This window comes from Rana temporaria, chromosome 3 (genome assembly GCF_905171775.1).
Source record: "Rana temporaria chromosome 3, aRanTem1.1, whole genome shotgun sequence".
Lineage (NCBI taxonomy): Eukaryota > Metazoa > Chordata > Amphibia > Anura > Ranidae > Rana > Rana temporaria.
The window spans coordinates 34,320,850-34,342,394 of NC_053491.1; the positions used below are offsets into that span (position 1 = coordinate 34,320,850).

Below are 21,545 nucleotides of genomic sequence, written 5' to 3' on the forward strand. Positions count from 1 at the left end.
TCAAAGAATAATTGCAATTGCAGTTCTGGCAACAAGAGACTATCTGTGCTCCAAGCAGGCCAGGATTCAAGTAGAGTTAATTGGGCTGATTTACTAAACAAGCAGAGGCGATCACTTAGTAAAGTGAATGTTCACTATGCAAAGTGTTATTGTCATTGAGCTTAGTAAATATGGTGAAGCTGTAATTCACTTTAATCATCCAATTATATGCAAAAAAAATCCTGTTCATGTATCCTTGCATATGATTAGAAATAAACACAGCTTTACTATATTTAGAAAACCTCAGTTAAATGTACAATTTTAGAAGTGAATATTCACATTGTTAAAGTAGAATTCCAGACTAAACCTTGTTAGCCTTAAAAATCCTTCCTTACTTCCTCCTAATACCTATGCTGACTAACCTGTGTAAGAAAGATGTATTTATTTACCAATTTTCGGAGTGTTCCGGTACGGTCATATGATACAGCTCCCTTCAATATAGTTTTTAAAGACTTTAAGTGCCACATCCGTTGCATAACATATCAATCAAAAACTCATGTGGAATCAAAAATTGGGACTTTTGAGGCACAAAACCCTTAGGCCGCGTACACACGATCGGTTATACCGATTAGAACAGTCTTATGGACCATTTTCATCGGTCCAAACCAATCTTGTGTGGGCGCCATTGGTTATTTAACCATCAATTAAAAAAAAGCCAACTTGTTTTAAATTTAACCAATGGATTCCTAACCGATAAAAAAAAAAAAACGATCGTTAGTAGGCACGAGCATCGGTTAAAAATCCACGCATGCTCAGACTAAATTAGGGGACGGGAGCTCTCGTTCTGGTAAAAGTAGCGTTCATTATGGAGATAGCACATTCATCACGCTGTAACAGACAGAAAAGCGAGAAATGTCTTTTACTAACACAAAATCAGCCAAAGCAGCCCCAAGGGTGGCGCCATTGGATTTGAACTTCCCCTTTATAGTGCCGTTGTATGTGGTTTACGTGTCCGCGTTCTGACACGATGGTCAGGCGCGACTGACCATCAGTCAGCTTCATCGGTTAACCGATGGAAAAATCCATCAGACCGTTCTCATCGGATGGACCGATCGTGTGTACGCGGCCTTATACTTAAAATAAAATACATTTCATATTAAAATGTAGAAAAATTACATAAAAACATTTTCAATTGGCAAGACTTGATTAGAAAACAGCCAAAAATAATAATTTTATAATAATATATATTTTTTATAAAAGTGGATACAAAAATGTATTAAGCCTCGTATACACGATCGAGGAACTCGACGGGCCAAACACATCGTTTTCCTCGTTGAGTTTCTTGTTAGGCTGTCGAGGAACTCGACAAGGCAAGTTTCTCCATTCCTTTCGAGGAAATAGAGAACTTGCTCTCTTTTTGGGTTGTCGAGTTTCTCGATAGTTTCCTCAACGAAAATGTACACACGACCGGTTTCCTCGGCAAAAAATATCTCCCAGCAAGTTTCTTGCTGTTTTTTGCCGAGAAACTTAGTCGTGTGTACGAGGCCTAATACAAAAATGTCTTATTATTAAATTATCTCTGGTAATGCACTAGGTCTGCATGACTTCCATTTCTGTTTTTCTTGTAATTCCTTTCGAATTACCCCATATGAGGAAGGCAGCATCCACCTAGCAATACCATATATACCTTTCACACCACCATTTTATCTGACATCTCATCTTGGAAGACCTGTAAGCGCTGGAAGTGACTGTATTTTTTGTATCTCTAAAAATTGTTAATGTTTTATCTTGTCCATGTCTGGTAATCATAGAGGCTCAATGTGTTTCTTGGACATGGTCCACTTCCTCGGGAGCCAATGATGCACAGTTTATACTGCATTCAGCATTTAGGTTGTATGCTGTATAAACTGTGTATTATCGGCTCCTGAGGAAGTGGACCATGTCCAGGAAATGCGGTGAACCTCTATGATTACCAGACATGGACTAAATAAAACATATTGGCAATTTTTGGCTTTTTTCTAAGCATGTATTGCGAATTGAAAATGTTTTTTATGTAAACTTTCTACATTTTAATATGAAATGAATAAATATTATATTTTAAGTATAATGCCGCGTACACACGACCATTATTCATGTCATTGAAAAAACTTTGTTTTTCTCGACGTGATTCCTCTCAATCTGCCTTGCATACACACGATCGTGAAAAAAAATGCTCGAGCAAAGCGTGGTGACGTACAACACGTACGACGGCACTATAAAGGGGAAGTTCCATTCGAATGGGCTGCTTTTGCTGATTTTGTGTTACTGCGTGTTAGTAAAAGTTTGGTGAGAGAGGATTTGCGCTTTTCAGTCTTCGTGCTTTTCAGTCTGTTACAGCGTGATGAATGTGCTATCTCCATTACGAACGCTAGTTTTACCAGAACGAGCGCTAATGTCTCATAACTCGCTTCTGAGCATGCACGTTTTTTCCCCCCTCGTTAAAGCGTACACACAATCGTTTTTCACGACGTGAAATAGAACTACGTGAAAAACAACAAGAAAAAATAGAGCAGGTTCTAAATTTCTAATGGACATTTTTCTCGGCAAGAAAATCGCTCTGGAGCCTACACACGACCGTTTTTCACCACCAATTTAAAAAATTGCATTTTTCTCATCATGAAAAACGGTCGTAAAAATATTTGAATTTGCTAATATTTCAGTGCTAGTAGTTACTACGACAATGCATAAAATAAACAGCTAAATTTAATTTTGGGATATTATTGTAAATATACTAAATACCAAGCCCAAATCATCTCTTAATAAAGGTCAAATCACAAAGCATACTCACCAGGATAAGGACACTTATTTTCAAAAAAGGTGACAGTTATTTTTAAGTGCCAATTTTTTTGAGTGACAGTTATTTTTATACAAGTCCAATAAGAATTACAAATAACAGTCACATGGCTAAAATAAAGAGTCTTATCCTCGTGTTAAAGCTTTGTGAATTGAGTACAATGTAATAAAATTGTTTCAGTCAAATCAAGAAAATGCAAGAGCTTTGGAGTTTTTAATTTGCTTTTTTTAAATATTACAAGTCAAGTTCAACATTGGCTAATAGTCACTTCTCCCGACTCTTTCTGCTCTGAAAATGTCACTATGTGCCGATGCCAATTAGAGTAAATGCTAAGGATATTTACAAAAACAAAAATCGCTTTCATGTTTTTGATAATAATTACCTGAGAGCAGGCACCGGTTTGTTTATTTCACTGTTATCACCCTTTATAAGCGAAATCATGCCTAACAAACATTTGGGTAGAAGCAATTCTTGAAATCAGAAGATAAAAGCTACAAACTAGATCACTTACATGTGGTGCAAATGTGGATTCTTGGAAAACGCCCTCGGCTGTATACTCCTGAGTCCCGAGTCCTTGATTGTTCTGTAAACAAAAACAACTAGATTATTATTACTGCAATAATTGGCTACATATATATACATATTTATATATTGTTTTTTTTTTTTTTTTCTAAATAGCATGAATATTTGTTCAAAATTGTATTTACATATTAACACAAACATGTTCAAAAGTACACTCACAGTAGTACATTATATACTAAACATTATTTTAGGTTTGTACATCTCCGGATTTACATTGCAACCGTAAGTGAGAACGTATTACAGTAAAACCTTGGATTGCGAGCATAATTCGTTCCAGAAACATGCTTGTAATCCAAAGCACTTGTATATTAAAGCAAATTTCCCCATAAGAAAAAATGGGAACTCAAATGATTTGTTCCACAACCATTTATACATAGGTCCTTCAGTTTATAGTCCATATAAAAAGATTGTAGCAATGTGTGGTTGTGTAACCATAAAATGTCCATCCACAAATGGAAGCCTCCACAAGGGGACTAGAAGCAAAATCCAGCAGGAGCTACAGAGTATAAAAGAGAAGAGAGGCACCTCTAAGTGTAGCAATATGTTACATTTAAAGGGGTTGTAAACCTTCAATTTTTTCACCTTATTGCATCCTATGCAGTAAGGTGAAAAAACATCTGATAGTTATAGGCCCCCCCCCGAGCCCACGTTTTATTTACCTGAGGCCCGAATTTCCGTGGGCGCGATTCTGCATTTGTTTCCGCCAGCTCTTGTGGCTTCGTCATTGGATGAATGATAGCCACGCAGCCATTGGCTCCCGCTGCTGTCAATCAAATCAATGATGCATTGTGTCGGGGGGGCGAGTGATACACTTGGTGGCTATGGCCGCCACTGTATCACACAGGAGCGCACCCGCAATTTAACCCCCTTGGGAGAGAACTTCCCAGAAGGGGGTTAGCTTGTGCGGGGAGGAGCCGAGACAGCCACAGAGGGACCCCAGACGACGAGGATCGGGGCCACTCAGTGCAAAATCCCGAACTGTACAGTGGAGGTTAGTATGTTTGTTATTTAAAAAAGTAAGTATGTTTGTTATTTAAACATTTTTTTTTTAACCTTTACAACCCCTTTAATGAAGGTACAACATTTAGCAAGTCACATGGTTGATGATTAAAAGAGACACATCTAAGTATGCAGGCATCCGGGGTAAAGCTGTCCTCATAGACCATCCCCCGCACTGCTGGCTCTTACCGCTGTCAGTCTGTAATTGTGACCGGAAAGACACACTTAGAGGCACCTCTCTATTCTCTTGTTTACTCAGTTGGGACATGGCGCTACTTGTATATCAAAACATCATTTGTATATCAAGTCAAAATGTATTAAAAAATGTTGCTTGTCTTGCAAGACACTCTCAAACCAAGTTAATCTCAAACCAAGGTTTTACTTGGAAAGTATGGTGGTGGTTTTATTTGTTTTTTATTTGTTTTCTTATTTTATGCTTTTTTTCCCTTTATTCCCAGCTGATGATCCATCCAGTAACACACTTCCTGTCTTAAGCCCTGTACACACAGGCCAGAATCTCGTCAGGAAAAAAAGTTGTTTTTCCTGACGAGATTCTTGGCAAGAATCTCTTGCCGCCCGAGTGTAAAGACACTCCATTCAAAAGAACAGCGGTTCTTTTGAATGGCAAGAACGCAGTGACGTCATCGCGTACGATGAGCATGCGCTCGTCACATTTGATGCCGTCGCCGCCATCTTGCTGCACCCTACCTATGCCTAGGAAACTACCGCGCATGCGTCAAAGTCATTTCGAGCATGCACGGGTTTCCACGGCGACAGGTAAGTATACACACTCTCGGGTTCTCTATTTTTCTCGTCGAGATTTTAGGCAGTTTTCTTGACGAGAAACCTGAAAGACTCGTAAACGCGCACGGTATACTCGGCAAGAAAGCTCTGTCAGCAGATTTCTTGCTGGTTCTTGCCGAGTAAACCGAGCGGGTGTACAAGGCTTAAGAGTGTCTCCTTTCTGGATGGAGGAACAACGAGGACCCTCTTGGACAGCAACATTGTCAATCTGGCCAAAGGGTAGTGTTAGATGAACTTGACTAACAAATTAAAGCAAAACTCCAGCCAGCACTTTTCTTTAGCAGTTACTACAATCAGTTTTACTTACTTTTGGGATAAAGTTAATCATTGTAAGCACCCCAACACAAGCACGCTACGAGCCGCAGCTAATTTGTATTTCACTTTACTTGTTTTTTACTCATTTTATTTGTATTTTGCAAATTGGATCATAATAAATCTTCAACCATCGTTACATACTTCACCATGAGCCCTTTAATTTTATTATGTTGGTGACTCTGACTACGATCGAGCTTATGCTGACTATGGTATGTGGATATCCTCTTGAAGACCCATCGTTGGTAGGCCCGCAATTAAAGAGAAATAACCACGTTGCCTGACCCAGCGGCTGGATTATTTGCTGATTATTGGAGATGTTTGTCGCACGATTTCACTCCTGCTGGTCAGTCCCGATTTCGGCAGTGATTACAGAGACATCTGTGCAGGTTTCTACACACATGTCAATGTAAATCACGGCCTGAAATCACAAAAAGTAGTACAGAAACAATTTTTTTTAAATTGCCACAGATGCGGCATCGCACCAAGTAGGTCAGTGCCATTGCTGGCAATTTCCTGGCAAATGCTTCCGATTTTACATGTGATTTGACATGTCAAATCGCATGTCAAAACACACCAGTGTGAACCAGGGCTAAGTGAAGCTTTTTATGATCGACTCTCTGATAAGGGGATTTGATATAAGCATGGTGGTGTGGTGTGTGGCTCCACACACTGAAGCTGGTGCTGCCTTTCTTCACTATTAATCTTCTCGGGTTTCATCCACCCATCTCCTAGCGCTGCATATGAACTATATTCAATTTTTATTGCAATTAATTATTTTTATGCTGGCTGCTGTTATTTGTTTTTTTTTTTTATGTGAAACTGTTTAATATGGTTTAACATTGACATTTGGGAGCACGGATATTTTCTTTTATTTGTTAACCTTTGTAAAACACTTTCAATAAATACTATTGACATGGAAAAATGTAAGTTATGTACTCAGACAGCACAAAACCGCAGTTTTTTCCTAAGCTTTTCAATTCTAAATACTTTTCTGATGTAATTAGTAGAACGGGTCATGTGATGTTTGTGTTACTTTACACAGTTGCTTTGAAAAAACAACATGTTGATTATCGCCTTCAGCATCATTGGCCTGTTTCCTTCAGGCCCTCACTGGTATGTCTGCTCTAAGCCGCTCCATGTGATATTTTCTGCCACAAGCTATTGTAAACATGATTTGTTTTCAAGCCGTAGTTATGTGAAATTATAGAAAGATGGCGATTTCACAAAAAAACTGTTTTAGCTAAGTGTTGCAATCAACTAGGATTGTTTTTTTTTTCCTACACACATTTCTTGCAGACCGGAGGTGAAAAAGGCCATGTATCCCCCAATTGCCCGATTGATTCTGGCGGAACTTTGGAAGCTAACCTATTTTATCTGTAACATTGACAAAGTATCACTGCATTATGCTCTTAAGTGTAATAAATCACTAGCTCTCCATGGAGACCTGCTGGATACAGTAATTCTCTTCTGATCCCCTAAATTCTTCTATTGTATTGATTTATTCTATACACAACTCTTATGTTCATACATATCAAAAGGACATTTTCTGCTCATAACAAGCCAGGGGTAATCTAACTTGCATAACTGCAAATCTGTTTGTGGGAATTTTATAAATTGGGTTGTCAAAAAAATTGGTCTTTGGAAAAAGTTCTCCATCCTTATAGGACCATTTTAATCCAGGAGCCAGTGGCGGAATTTTCGTAGTCGCAAAAGTCGCAGCTGCGACCGGGCCCTGTAAGTCCGGGGGGCCCACCTGACTGTCACACACAGTGTTTATTGGCTGATGCGGTGCGGCGCGCACTGCGTGCTGTTCGTTCAGCAGCGTCTCACACTGACTGTTGTGGACCGTCCCCGCCCCCGCCTCCGCCTCCGCCTATCCAGAGACACAGACAGATGTAGGGAGGCGGGGCGGACTCTGCAGAAGCGTGCGCGCGTGTACCTACCCGGTGGCAAGGCATCCTGGCGGGAGAAGGCTCAAGGCACAGCACAGCCGCACGCACAGTGAAGGTGACACAGAGTGACGGTAAGTCAATCTAAAGTGGTACTTGATGGGGGTGGTAGCGGTAATACTTGAGGGGGGGGCAGCAGTGGTACTTAAAGAGGGGTGGTAGCGGTGGTACTTGAGGGGGTGTGGCCGTGGTGGTACTTGAGGCTGATGGCAGTGGTGGTGCCATCCTCTCCCACCACCACCTGTGCCTCTTACTGATCCTATCCCCCCACCACTGATCTGATCCCTATCCCCCTCATTCCTTCTACAACAGAGGTGATAGGGATGAGATCAGTGGTGAGGGGATGGGATCAGTAAGAGGCACAGGTGGTGGTGGGAGAGGATGGCACCACTGCAGCCACCCCCCCTCAAATACAACCGCTATCACCCCCCCTCAACACCAGCACTTCCACTGATCCCATCCCTCCTCTCCATCAGCACTGTTACTGATCCCCAGTCAGTGGCGGAACTTTCATGGTCGCACCAGTCGCACTTGCGACCGGGCCCCTGAGTTCTGCCACTGTAGGGGGGCCCGCCGCCGCCCGGGAGATAGTACATTCACATTGGTCATTTACTTAAACAGCTGCCCGCCCGCACTCGCGAGCACACTGCAGTGCCCACCCACTCCGCCCATCTTCGGCACAGTCCCCGCCCTCTCCACCCGCTCCGTCCATCCTCTTCTCTCGCACTCACAGCACAGTCCCTGCCCGCTCCGCCCATTATCTCCTCCCACACTCACGGCACAGTACACACCGGCTCCGCCCATCCTCTCTGCCCGTTCCACCCATCCTCTCTGCCCATCCTCTCCACCCACACTTACGGGCACAGTCTCCGCCCGCTCCGCCGATCGTCTCAGACTACGCCTGCACAAACTGGTACTCGAAGGCCCGCCCATCCTCTCTGCTTGCCCAAGGAAGACCTAGCAAGGAGGGGGAACCAAGAGATCTGCAAGTGAGTGGCACCCATCCATCTGAATCAACACTGCCACTGATTCCCCCCCCCACCCCACCCCCACTACTGGCACTGATGCCCACCCCACTACTGCCACTGAACCCCCCCACATCACCACCACTACTGCCACTGATGCCCACCACACCACCACTACTGCCACTGAACCCCCCCACATCACCATCACTACTGCCACTGATACTTACCCCACCACCACTACTACTGCCACGGATACCCCCACACCACTGGCACTGATCCCCCACAAATCAGCCCCACATCACTGCCACTGATCCCCCCACAAATCACCCCCACATCACTGCCACTGATCCCCCACAAATCACCCCCACATCACTGCCACTGGTCCCCCCCCCACATAACCACCACTACTGCCACTGACCCCCCCCCGCATAACCACCACTACTGCCTCTGATCCCCCCCCCCACATCACCACCACTACTGCCTCTGAACCCCCCCACATCACCACCACTACTGCCACTGATACCCCGCACCACCACTACTACCTCTGATCCCCCGCACATCACCGCCACTACTGCCTCTGATCCCCCGCATATCACCGCCACTACTGCCACTGATCCCCCGCACATAACCACCACTACTTCCACTGATCCCCCACACACACACATCACCACCACTACTGCCACTGATCCCCCCCCACATCACCACCATTACTGCCACTGATTCCACACACATCATTGCCACTGATGCCCACCCCACCACCACTACTGCCACTGACCCATCCCCACCCAACCACCACTGCTGCCACTGATCCCACCCCCCCACTGCTGTCACTCATCCCATCCCCCACCATCGCCGTGGATGCCACTGATCCTATCCCTCCCTAACCACCACTGATCCCATCCCCCCATCACCACCGCTGCCACTCATCCCAGGAGTGTAACTACAGGGGTCACAATTGCAATAGCGCACATGTTGCCCCTAAACACCTGGATGGGGGGCATTTAGAGGAACAAATCCCCTCCATTTTTCTCCTGCCGCCACCAAAAGTCTGCTTCTCCTCCTCTCCCTCCGATAGACATTCAGTGGCAGCAGGAGGAAAATAAAGAGGATTTTTTCCCCCTCCTATCCAGGTCCTGCTGCTGCCGGGATTAGTAGGAAGGGCCCTGGCCGGAGGTCAGGGGGGCCCTCCATGGTTTCTTGCACCGGGGCCCTGAAGGTTCTAGTTACGCCTCTGCCAGGAGCCACAGGGAAATTCATCCAGGGTCCACAATGGGGTGTAAACCTGTTCAATGGAGCCTTCTCTATTTACTGAGATACCAGAAGGGCAACATACTCCTATAAATATAATTGAATTAATTTTTAAAACTCATTAGTGTAAAATATAAAAAAAAATAACAATTTAAATAAATGTAAAATTACATTTTGATAAAGGCTTCCCCATGGACCCAATAATGGTTTAAGGGTTAGGTTAAGGGTTACATTTACCTTGAAGTTAAAGTATAACTAAAGGCAAAACTTGTATTTGTTTTGTTTTGGATAGAGTAGAGAGGAATTAGAACACCTGTTCTTTTTTGCTGTCTGTGCCCCTGTTAAAGAGATTCATCCTCTCTATTTGTCCTGTTCCTTCTGATGGGGGCACTAATTCAGGTGACATAGGGGTCCCCAAGGAATTCCTTAAATTTTCAGGGATTTCCTCTAACTTCCTGTTTGGCTATGGGACAGGAAGTGAAGGGAAATCTACACAATGGGACACAGATGGCAAAAATAAAATTGACAGGGGTTATAAATCTCCCTTACTCTATCCAAAATGAAAAAAATTACCCTCAACAGTTGAAAGAATCGGCTTTGGGAAACTAGCTCTTGGATCCATAGACTGGTATGTATCTGATTTTTAATAGGTAACAGCTACAATGTTTGTTGCTGCTAACTTTTAAAAAGATACAGATACATACCAGTCTTTGGATTCAAGAGTTGTCTTCAAGAGTTGATACTTCTCACTGTTGAGGTCCCCGGCAGCAAGCCGTGACTTCCTGATGAATCACAGCCGGCTCTCCACTGGACATGAGTGAGACTGAGCAGTCCAGTGATACTGGTCCTGCAACCTCCATCTCAAGCTATAGGGAGGGGGGGACGAGCAACATCCTTCTCTCTTAGGTGAATATTGAGGAAGTAGGAGTGGGTACTTATTCCCCCAGAAAAAAACACAACTAGGTTACACACTGAGGGGGCGGAGAAAACTAGTGGCACTTTCTTTTTTGAGCATTAGTTTTCCTTTAAGGATTATGTGTTATGTTTTAGTATTAGGCTAAGCATTATATTTTAGTGTTAGATCATGGATTATGTGTCAGGTGGGTTAGGTGTTAAAGATTATCCTGGTTGTTATGTTAAGTTTTAGGGGGATAGTTAGTCTAAGGCCCCGTAAACACGGGAGGATTTATCCGCGGATACGGTCCAGCGGACCGTTTCCACGGATAAATCCTCTCGAGGATTTGCGCGGATTTTGATGCGATGGAGTGTACTCACCATCAAATCGAAATCCGCGCCGAAATCCTCTGGCGATGACGTGTCGCACCGTCGCCACGATGATGACGCGGCGACGTGCGCGACGCAGTCATATAAGGAATTCCACGCATGCGTCGAATCATTACGACGCATGCGGGGGATCCCTTTGGACGGATTGATCCGGTGAGTCTGTACAGACCAGCGGATCAATCCGTTGGGATGGATTCCAGCGGATAGATTTGAAGACATGTCTTCAAATATTTATCTGCTGGAAATCCATCGCATGGGAGAAAAATCCGCGGAAACAGATCCGCTGGATTGTACACACCATAGAATCTATCCGCTGAAACCCATTCGCTGGGATTTTTCAGCGGATGGATTCTATCGTGTGTATGGGGCCTAAGGGTTAGGTCTGGGGCAACCAAGTTACACTTCTCTAAATCAAGTGAAGTCTTTTCAGATAAGAGACATGGGGCTTTATTTTTTTTCCTTTATCTTTCTGAAGTATTTAGGGCACTTTCACACTGAGGAGGTGGGGGCATCGGCAGTAAAGCAACGCTAGTTTTAGCGGCGCTCTACCATCGTTATAGCAGCGCTTTTCGGCTGCTATCGGGGTGCTTTTAACCCCAGCTAGCAGCCAATAAAGGGTTAAAAGCGCACACAAAGCGCCGCTGCTGAAGCGCCGCTGCTGAAGCGCCGCTGCCTAAGCGCCTGATGGCCATTGTTTTCAATGGCAGGGGCGGTTTAGGAGTGCTGTATACAGCTCTCCTAAACAGCCCCAAAGATGCTGCTTGCAGAACTTTTTCTATCGTCCTGCAAGCGCACCGTTCCATTGTGAAAGCACTCAGGCTTTTACACTGAAGTGATAGGAGAGCCGCTTTACATGCCTCAGTGTGAAAGTGGCCTTAGGATTGTGAGATGCCATTATTGGCACAAGAACAGGTTTAGGCTAGTTATCCTCCTCAGGACCCCTTACACATTTAAACCCTCAAGGCAAGTTTCTCCATTCCCGTCGAGGAAATAGAGAACTTGCTCTCTTTTTGGTTCGTCGAGTTTCTCGACAGTTTCTTCGACGAAAATGTACACACGACCTGTTTCCTCGGCAAAAAAATATCTCCCAGCAAGTTTCTTGCTGGCTTTTGCCGAGAAACTCGGTGGTGTGTACTAGGCCTGAGTGTATGTATATTGGTGAGTAGAGGGTAAGCTTGGGCAAATGTTAGCTTTTACCGCAAAGTACACCTGTCACAAGGGACTGCTCTTGCTGGCCTACTTATAAATATGCCAGCTGCCTAGTTGTGTCTGGCTTTAATAATTTTGATACAGGATCTTGTATTATTTAATAGGATTTTAAGGTGGCACTTCAAAATTCCCACTAACTATAACAAGATTCTCTAGCATATGTCCAAGAGGGATGTGGTGCTTCAGTGACCTCTGCATGAGTCTACATTTTTGATCTATTTAAAGCGGTTGTTTAGTCTTTTTTTTAACTTTTACCTACAGGTAAGCCTATACTAAGGCTTACCAGTAGGTTAAAAAAATATCTCCTAAACCGTATATTCCCCTCGCAATGCGCCGCTGACTGCAGCGGCGCATGCGCACAGGGCATTCTCGGCTCAAGGCCCGACAGGCGCCGGACCTTGCCGGAGAGAAGTCTCCCACACATGAGCGGGAGTGATGACATCGCGGCTCCAGACACTCACAGCGCTGGAGCCGCGATACCCGGAAGACACTCCGAGGCAAAATGTCAGCTGCCTCGCGTGGACCGGGAGGGACACCGATGCCTCATTCTAAGGATAGGGATTTCATAATGAGCTAGTATGCGGTGCATACTAGCTCCTTATGCCTTTTCCCTTACAGGTGTAAAAGTCAGCAGGTTTACTACAATTTAATAAATTTGAGTCACAGACACAGAACAGGTGAAGTCATTAGATCAGCATGCAAGTCAGGGAATAAACATTCTCATAAAGAGAGGTCCACTGTGGCAGCCTACACAATTCTCCTACAATAAATGTACTTCAAAGTACCAATATCTTTAAAAAAATCGACAACAACATTCCCATTGGATTTTCTAGATCCCTGAATAATATATACAATAGATAAGTTCATTTGAAGCTCTCAAGTACTAGTACAGTAGGTGTTTGTTCTTGACAGATTAAGACAAAAATCATTCAGTATCAAATGAATCCCATAGGCATGAGCACCGTGACTCCGGTTTCAAAGCCAATCTCTCAAATGTATATAAATACCATTAAAGTTTGATTATATGTTACCCAAGCATCTCTACAGAAGTGATCATTAATTATTAAACTTGTTTTTTTTTTGTTTTTTTTCAGATTATTGGCTTTTCTTTCACTTACTGTTTTGTGATGCTTTCTCAGAGGTCAAGTCCATTGCTGCTGATCTTTCTCTTAATAGATTCAGCCACTTATGCTTATGAATTTTGCATGAACTTAATGTTCACTATTAATGTAAGAATGTATTTATTTATTTTTAAATAATTGCATTCACACAAAATAGCTTTATATGTTAAAAAAATAATCCTAGCTTTAGCTTTTTCACACTGTATCATACTGTAGAAAACACTAGTGACCATCTTAAATGGGTACTATGTTACTTGATATCTTTGGGTGTGTACAGGCAAATCTAGCAAAGGAACTGTACAAGAAATAGAGCTCAATGACTAGTGAGCACTTGGGCATCATGCAAGTAATGTACCATTTCTCTTTTTCTGGGTTCTGGGTACTTAAATAATAGTTCTTAAAGTGGTTGTAAAGGCTCAATGTTTTTTAGCTTCATGCATATGTATGAAGGTAAAAAACCTTCTGTGTGCAGCAATCCCCCAACCTCCCCAATACTTATATCAGCTCCATCTCGATCCAGCAATGTGCACAAAAGCAGAAACTCCCTCGGGTCCCTGCCTCCTCATTGGCTGAGATAGCAATTGGGAGCAATTGACCAGTGATCCAATGAGGAGAGAGCGGGGTGGGGACGAGCTGTTCTGGGTCTCAATGGACAGACAGAGAAACAGGTTGGGAGCCAACCTGCTCAGGTGCCCACATTGCAAGCTGTATGCTACACGGGCACTCAGCAGGAGAGAGGTGCCATGAGAACCATTGGAAGACCCAAAATTGGATGATTGGGGCTGACCTGGGCAAATCCACTGTACAAAGCAGGCAAGTATAACATGTTTGTTATTTAAGAAAAAAAATGCCTTTATTATTACTTTAATATAAAACAGCAAAAGTGCTGCAGACTCTAGGGCAGTCTTATATCTGTGCTTAAAAAATTTGCAAATGATAAAATGGATGAAGACTAAAACCCTAGCCCTGACCTTAGCATTACTATATGTCTTGGAAAGCAAAATATCAAAAGAAAGTGATCATACTATTGTGGTTCCATCTGGAGTAGACATCGTGGGCCAGATTCAGATACAATCGCCTATCTTTAGGCGGGCGTAGCGTATCTCAGATACACTACGCCGCCGTAACTTAGTGAGGCAGGTCCCGTATTCTGAAAGAACTTGCGCCCTAAGTTACGGCGCCGTAGTGTAAATGGGCAGGCATAAGCCCGCCTAATTCAAAGTAGGCATGTAGTGGGCGTGTTCGTGAAAGTATCCCAGTGCGCATGCTCCAAATTATGCCGCAAATAGTCAATGCTTTAGACGTGAACGTAACTTACGCACAGCCATATTCTCGTACGACTTACGCAAACGACGCAAAATTCTATGCTGTCCTGACGTCCATACTTAACATTGGCTACGCCTCATATAGCAGGGGTAACTTTACGCCGAAAAAAGCCTTACGTAAACGATGTAAATCAATGCGCCGGGCGCACGTACGTTTCTGAATCGGCGTATCTAGCTCATTTGCATATTATAAGTGTAAATCTACGGAAGCGCCCCTAGCGGCCATCGTAAATATGCACCCCAAGATACGACGGTGTAGGAGACTTACGCCGCTCGTATCTAGGCAACAGTGAGGCGTATCTGATTCTATGAATCAGGCGCAGAGATGCGATGCCTCACACTCAGAGTTACGACGGCGTATCTGGAGATACGCCGTCGTAACTCCTTTGTGAATCTGGCCCCTTCTCTACTTTTAATAGCAGGATCTATGTTCTATCATTGTATCCTTTGATGGTTAAACTTGCCCACTTACAATAATCCATGATTATATCGATATATGAAGAAGCCACCATACCAATTTTCTCATGAGAAGTCCTACAGATGCTAACTCAGTACATTCAGTATATGAAACCTATCAAACATAGAGAGCATAAACATATGTGCTTAGGTCACACTTTAGCATGGCAATCTACAGAAGTTGCTAAAGCGACATAAAAATAAAACATAGAGGAAGACAATCTTACAAATGCATGATCCTAAGAAGGGTAAGGCCCCGTACACACGACCAGTTTCCTCGGCAGAATTCAGCTTCCGACCGAGTTTCTGGCTGAATTCTGCCGAGGAAACTGGCCGTGTGTACACTTTCGGCCGAGGAAGCCGACGAGGACCTCGGCGAGGAAATAGAGAACATGTTCTCTATTTCCTCGTTGTTCTATGGGAGCTCTCCTCCCGCCGAGGTCCTCGGCGGCTTCAGGGCTGAACTGGCCGAGGAACTCGACGTGTTTGGCACGTCGAGTTCCTCGGCCGTGTGTACGAGGCCTAAGTGTACTTCGGAACAGCATACTCAAAGAGACACTGGAAACTTTTACACTTGTAAGTGTAGTCAGATGAGGGAAACCATCTCAATAGATCTAACAGGGCAACTCCCACACAGTATGGCTTCCTTCAATGGTCACCCAACAGTAACTCAAGCCATAGAAATAAAGAAAGGAGCGCCTAAGATAGCTACCAAGCTGTTAGTCTAATGCCGCGTACACACGGTCTGAATTTCCGACAACAAATGTTCGATGTGAGCTTGTTGTCAGAAAATCCAACCGTGTGTACGCTGGTTCTTAATTTTTACGACAACAAAAGTTCTTGTCGGAAATTCTGATCGTCTGTAGCCAATTCCGATGCCCAAAAATCGTACGCATGCTCAGAATCATTCATTTTTCTTGGCTCGACGTAGTGTTGTACGTGACCACGTTCTTGACGTTCGGAATTTCCGACAACATTTGTGTGACCGTGTGTATGCAACACAAGTTTGAGCGAACAATCCGTTGGAAAAAAATCCACGGTTTTGATGTCAGAATGTCCGATCGTGTGTACGCGGGATAAGAATCCTCTGGATTTATAAGAAAGCTGGTGGCTGTCATTTTGAAGTATATATCCAACTACAGGCAAAAGAAACTCATCACGTGTAATGTACGTAGAGCTGCCATTACACACCTCAATATTCATTTTAAAGCATTTTGAAGCTCCTGGTTTAGTATGACAAACAGGCAACTTCAATTTTTAGAACAACTAAGCACTGGCAACCCAAACATTTCTTTCAGTACAAGTTAAAAAAAAAATATGGATATCATAACCAGCTCTGGCATGTTGAATCTTGGGAAGAGTAAAGATGGGGTAGCTATATAATTGCAATGGTAACTTGATTATCCATGCTGAACTCATGGACCGTGAAAGAGAATAATTGAAAATCATGGATAATTGAGTTGCATGTTAGAATTCATTAAAATATTCCATTTAACAATTTTTCTTGAAAATATGTACACCTATAATCATTTGCATGGTTGGCTCAAGCAGGATATATATATATATATATATATATATATATATATATATATATATATATATATATATATATATATATATATATATATATATATATATATTATTATAATGCTTAAGACTAAACTCTGATAGATAATATATATATTTTCATTCTACACAGCTCCTTGTATTTGACCAAGAGGTTGAGTAGCTAGCTTAGTTACAGTATGTGGATAAGGATATTTTGATTTGTGGACACCATTTCCTTGTATGGTGCATTGAGCAACACTTTTCTCAACTTTATTTAAAGTGATATTAAAGTTTTGCACTGGGGGCTAAAATAAAAAAATATATATATTCTATTTTCGTGTTCTGTGCAATGATATTGCACAGAGCAGCCCCTTACCTCCTCTTCTGGAAATCCCCACTGGTGATTCCCACTCCTCATTTCTTGCAGATGCCCGCAAAGCAAGCCATGTGCTAAGGAGGCACCAGTATGGGCATGCATCCATAGACACACACAGCGTGATTCAGCCATGCTCCCATTCCCTTCTCACAGAATTTAAATGACCGCAGCAGGAGACCATGGCTTTCACTGCTCACAGAGTCACCCATGAGTGATTAGCAGAAACACAAAATCTTTCTTCCTGTCTGACATAATAACGGTCTGCCTTGTTTACATAGGCAGACCCCTGCTCTGCCTCTCTGAAAATGGTCCCAAAAATGTGTCAAAAGTGTCTGATGTGTCTGCCATAATGTCGCAGTCACCAAAACAAAAACGCTGATCGCCGTCATCAGTAGTAAAAAAAAAAAAATTATTAATAATATTATCAAAAATAGGTAGGAGAATACGTATCGGCCTAAACTGAGGGGGAAAAAAATGTTATATCTTTTTTTGGGGATATTTATTATAGCAAAAAGTAAAAAATATTACATTTTTTTCAAAATTGTTGCTCTATTTATGTATATAGCGCAAAAAATAAAAACCGCAGAGGTGATCAAATACCACCAAAAGAAAGCTCTATTTGTGGGGGGAAAAGGACGCCATGTCGCATGACCGCGCAATTTTCAGTTAAAGTGACGCAGTGCCGAATTACAAAAAGGGGCAAGGTCCTTAACCTGCATATTGGTCCGGGTCTTAACCGGTTAAGTGGTTAAAGACTCAAAGAAGAGAATACCTCCAAGAGTGGTTAAAGACTGTTTTTTTTTCTGTTAGGGGAGGGATATGTGTATGTCAACTGTATCTGGATTTTATGATTTTATGAATGAATTATGAATGTAGAATGTCCTAAGTGTATTTTATGTAGTAGAAAATAATAAACTGAATTACTGAATAAAAAAAAAAAAAGACTGGGTTCATATATACGATGAAAGATAACAAATATTTTGTTTGCTATTTAGGATAAATGCACATAGTAGAATGAGATATGTACATCAATTTAGTATGAAATAGAGCCAGCATTGGTGAATCCATACCAACTATAAGTGAAAACAGCAGTTATGAGAAAGTTGTATTAACAAACCAAATATTTGGTGCAATTGATTTACCTAAGGCAAATAAGCTAAGAACTTTGCAAGGGAATTTTCTCCAGAGATTAGTGAATGAGGTGAAACTCTGCTGGCTTCTATCATCCAATCATATGCAAGCAAAAAAAAACTTTTTTTTTTTTTCCTTTTTTGTGATAGGATATGCTAAAAAAAAACAGCATTTTTCCCTGCATATGATGGACATTACCTTCTCTTGCAAAGGGCAACTTCACTTGCAAAGTTACCAGCCTATTTGCCTTTAGTAAATCATCCCCCAGTGTGGGCATTAGAAGGAACAGTATATAAAATGTTGCAAAAAGATAAAAAAGAGGATGGAGAACAGAAAATGGAAAAAATACATGTGGTGATGAGAGGGAAATGAAAGAAAAGAGAGTGAGGCGGATAGGTGTGAGGAAGTTTTTCCTTTCTAGCCGTATCCATACAGCACACCTGTAGAAAACCAATTAACAGATCATTTGTTGTTAGCAGACTAGGGAAATCCTTGGATTGGATCCAGGTAGTTACATTCATTTTGGATTCTGTCTTGGAAAGTGTGAATCAGATCCTCCTTTCTGTTATGATCCAAAAAACAATCTGGAATGAGATCAATAGATGTTGTTTTCCTAAACAAATAAAGATTTAGCCCAGGTTCACACTGGGTATGATTTCCTTCGATTTGAGATGCGATTTCACATGTGAAATCGCATCTCAAATCAGCGGCATTTGCCGGCAATTGTCGGCAATGACACTATCCTAATCGGTGCGACGCCGCATTTCAAAAAGTAGTTCCTGTACTACTTTTTGCGATTTCGGGACGCGATTAAATCTGCACAGATGTCTCTTAAATCGCGGCCGAAATCGGGACTGCCTGCGGGAGTGAAATTGTGCGAGTTCAGTTGAACTCGCACGGCTTCACTCCCGCAGTCCAGTGTGAACCAGGGCTTAGATGTATTATTTAGATGTGTTGGATTTTTGTATTTTAAGGGATATTTTCTTGGCACGCTTTGGGCCCCTTAGTACCAATTGAGTATTGTTTAAACGCTGAGGCCAACCTAAGTATTGTTGCTGTCCATTTATATCCCTTTATGACTACAGTGTCCCCATCTTCTGATGCCTCCTTCCAGCAGGATAATGCACCATGTCACAAAGCTCCAATCATCTCACCACTGGACAATAAGGTCACTGTCCTCCAATGGCCTCCACTCTCACCACATCTCATCCAATAGAGCACCTTTGGGATGTGGTGGAACATGAGATTCACATCATGGATGAGCAGCTGACAAATCTGCAGCAACAGTGTGAAGCCTCGTACACACGACCGAGAAACTCGACGGGCGAAACACATCGTTTTGCTCGTCGAGTTCCTTGTTAGGCTGTCGAGGATCTCCGCGAGCCAAATTTCCCCATTCCCGTCGAGGAAAAAGAAGACATGCTCTCTTTTTGGCTCGACGAGAACCTTGACAGTTTCCTCGTCGAAAAGTGTACACACGACCGGTTTCCTCGGCAAAAAAAAAAATACCAGCAAGTTTCTTGCTGGTTTTTGCCGAGAAACTCGGTCGTGTGTACGAGGCCTAATGCTATCATGTCACTATGGACCAAAATCTCTGAGGAATGTTTCCAACACCTTGTTGAATCTATGCCACGAAGAATGAAGGCAGTTCTGAAGGCAAAAGAGGCTCCAACCCAGTACTAGCAAGGTGTACCTAATAAAGTGTCAGGTGCAGGGCCGCATATATGGGGGGATCACAGTCCTCCAGTAGGAGCGCTGGGCACACAGGGGGCCCAAACACCAAAAGGAAGGAGGGGCAATTACAGGATGCCCTGTGCGGCTCTCTGCAGCAGCTGAAAACCGGTTTCTCTCCCTCCCGCCAACTTTGAGCGACACAACTGCTGGTTTCCCTGTCCCGTAAAAAAAAAAGTTGTATTATTTTAATCCCTGGTAAAAAAAAAAAAAAAAAAAATATATATATATATATATATATATATATATATATATATATATATGTATATATATATATATATATGTATATATATATATATATATGTATATATATATATATATAAATATAAAAAAATATATATATATATAAAAATATAATTTGTAACATTTTAAAATAAAATAATTTTAAAACATTTCAAAATTTAAAAAAAAATTATGTAATGTTTTTGTTCAAAAAAGTTAAAAACAATACCAAAATGGCTAATTCACACAGCTTCTCTGTTATCTTTGTGTACACTAAGAATGATTTTAGTATATTTATTGTGAAAATGTTGTTTTGATATATTTAAGGGGAGGGCCCTGCCAGGTAGGCTGTACGGGGGCCCGTGATTTCTAACAGCAGCCCTGGTCAGGTGAGTGTATATTAACCCATAAAATAGGAGGCCAGAGAAGAAGATAGCAGATAAAGTTCTACTGATCACCACTCCTTAACCAGGTTACTGAATGGACAACAAAGGATCAGGAGCACAATGGATTATAAAACTCACTGCACTGTGCCAATCTACAGATTCCTATTTGGCTTGAAAAGCTGACCCATCCTTTCACAGTGGTGCTAGAGAATACACAAATTGAAGAGCTGGCTTGATTAATGGATGTTGTAGGGAAGACAAAGGAACATATTATCTATACAGTAGGTGTTTGTGATATTGTGCTTTTAGCACGACAGCGTCGCGCTGATTCTCGGCGACAGGGTGCCGAGATCTCGCCGGCATCTCACACTCACTGGAATAGTGACAGCACATTCCAGCAAGCGCGTCATAGAAGCGACGGGAGATCCGACTTGGATTCCCGCCAATTCTACACGTGTGCGGCGTGTTATGAATCCTGAGGGGGAAGTCCCCGCCGGATTTTAAATAAAAATCCGGCATGGGTCCCCCCCCTCAGGAGCATACCGGACCCTTAGGTCTGTTATGGGTTGTAAGGAGAGCCCCCCTACGCCGAAAAAAACGGCGTAGGGGGTCCCCCTACAATCCATACCAGACCCGTATCCAAAGCACGCTACCCGGCCAGCCAGGAAGGGAGTGGGGACGAGCGAGCGCCCCCCCCCCTCCTGAGCCGTACCAGGCTGCATGCCCTCAACATGGGGGGGTTGGGTGCTCTGGGGCAGGGGGGCGCACTGCGGCCCCCCCACCTCAGAGCACCCTGTCCCCATGTTGATGAGGACAGGGCCCCTTCCCGACAACCCTGGCCGTTGGTTGTCGGGGTATGCGGGCGGGAGGCTTATCGGAATCTGGGAGCCCCCTTTAATAAGGGGGCCCCCAGATACCGGCCCCCCACCCTAAGTGAATGAGTATGGGGTACATCGTACCCCTACCCATTCACCTGCAAGAAAAGTGGTAAAAACACAAATAAACCACACAGTGTATTAAAATATTTTATTTTTCTGCTCCGGAGGCCGCCCCCTGTCTTCTTTATTAGCTCTTTTACCAGG

General features: G+C 43.0%; 1 protein-coding gene across 10 annotated transcripts in view; it reads right to left on the minus strand.

The window, feature by feature from the left end:
• The window catches only part of NTRK3 (neurotrophic receptor tyrosine kinase 3), a 936,199-nt gene that overhangs the window by 631,488 nt on the left and 283,166 nt on the right, over positions 1–21,545 (minus strand). For all 10 annotated transcript variants that reach the window (XM_040342395.1, XM_040342396.1, XM_040342394.1 and 7 more), the window contains exon 3: positions 3,324–3,395. In XM_040342395.1, coding sequence (XP_040198329.1) covers positions 3,324–3,395 — 72 coding nt within the window. The remainder of the gene's footprint in view (positions 1–3,323; positions 3,396–21,545) is intronic.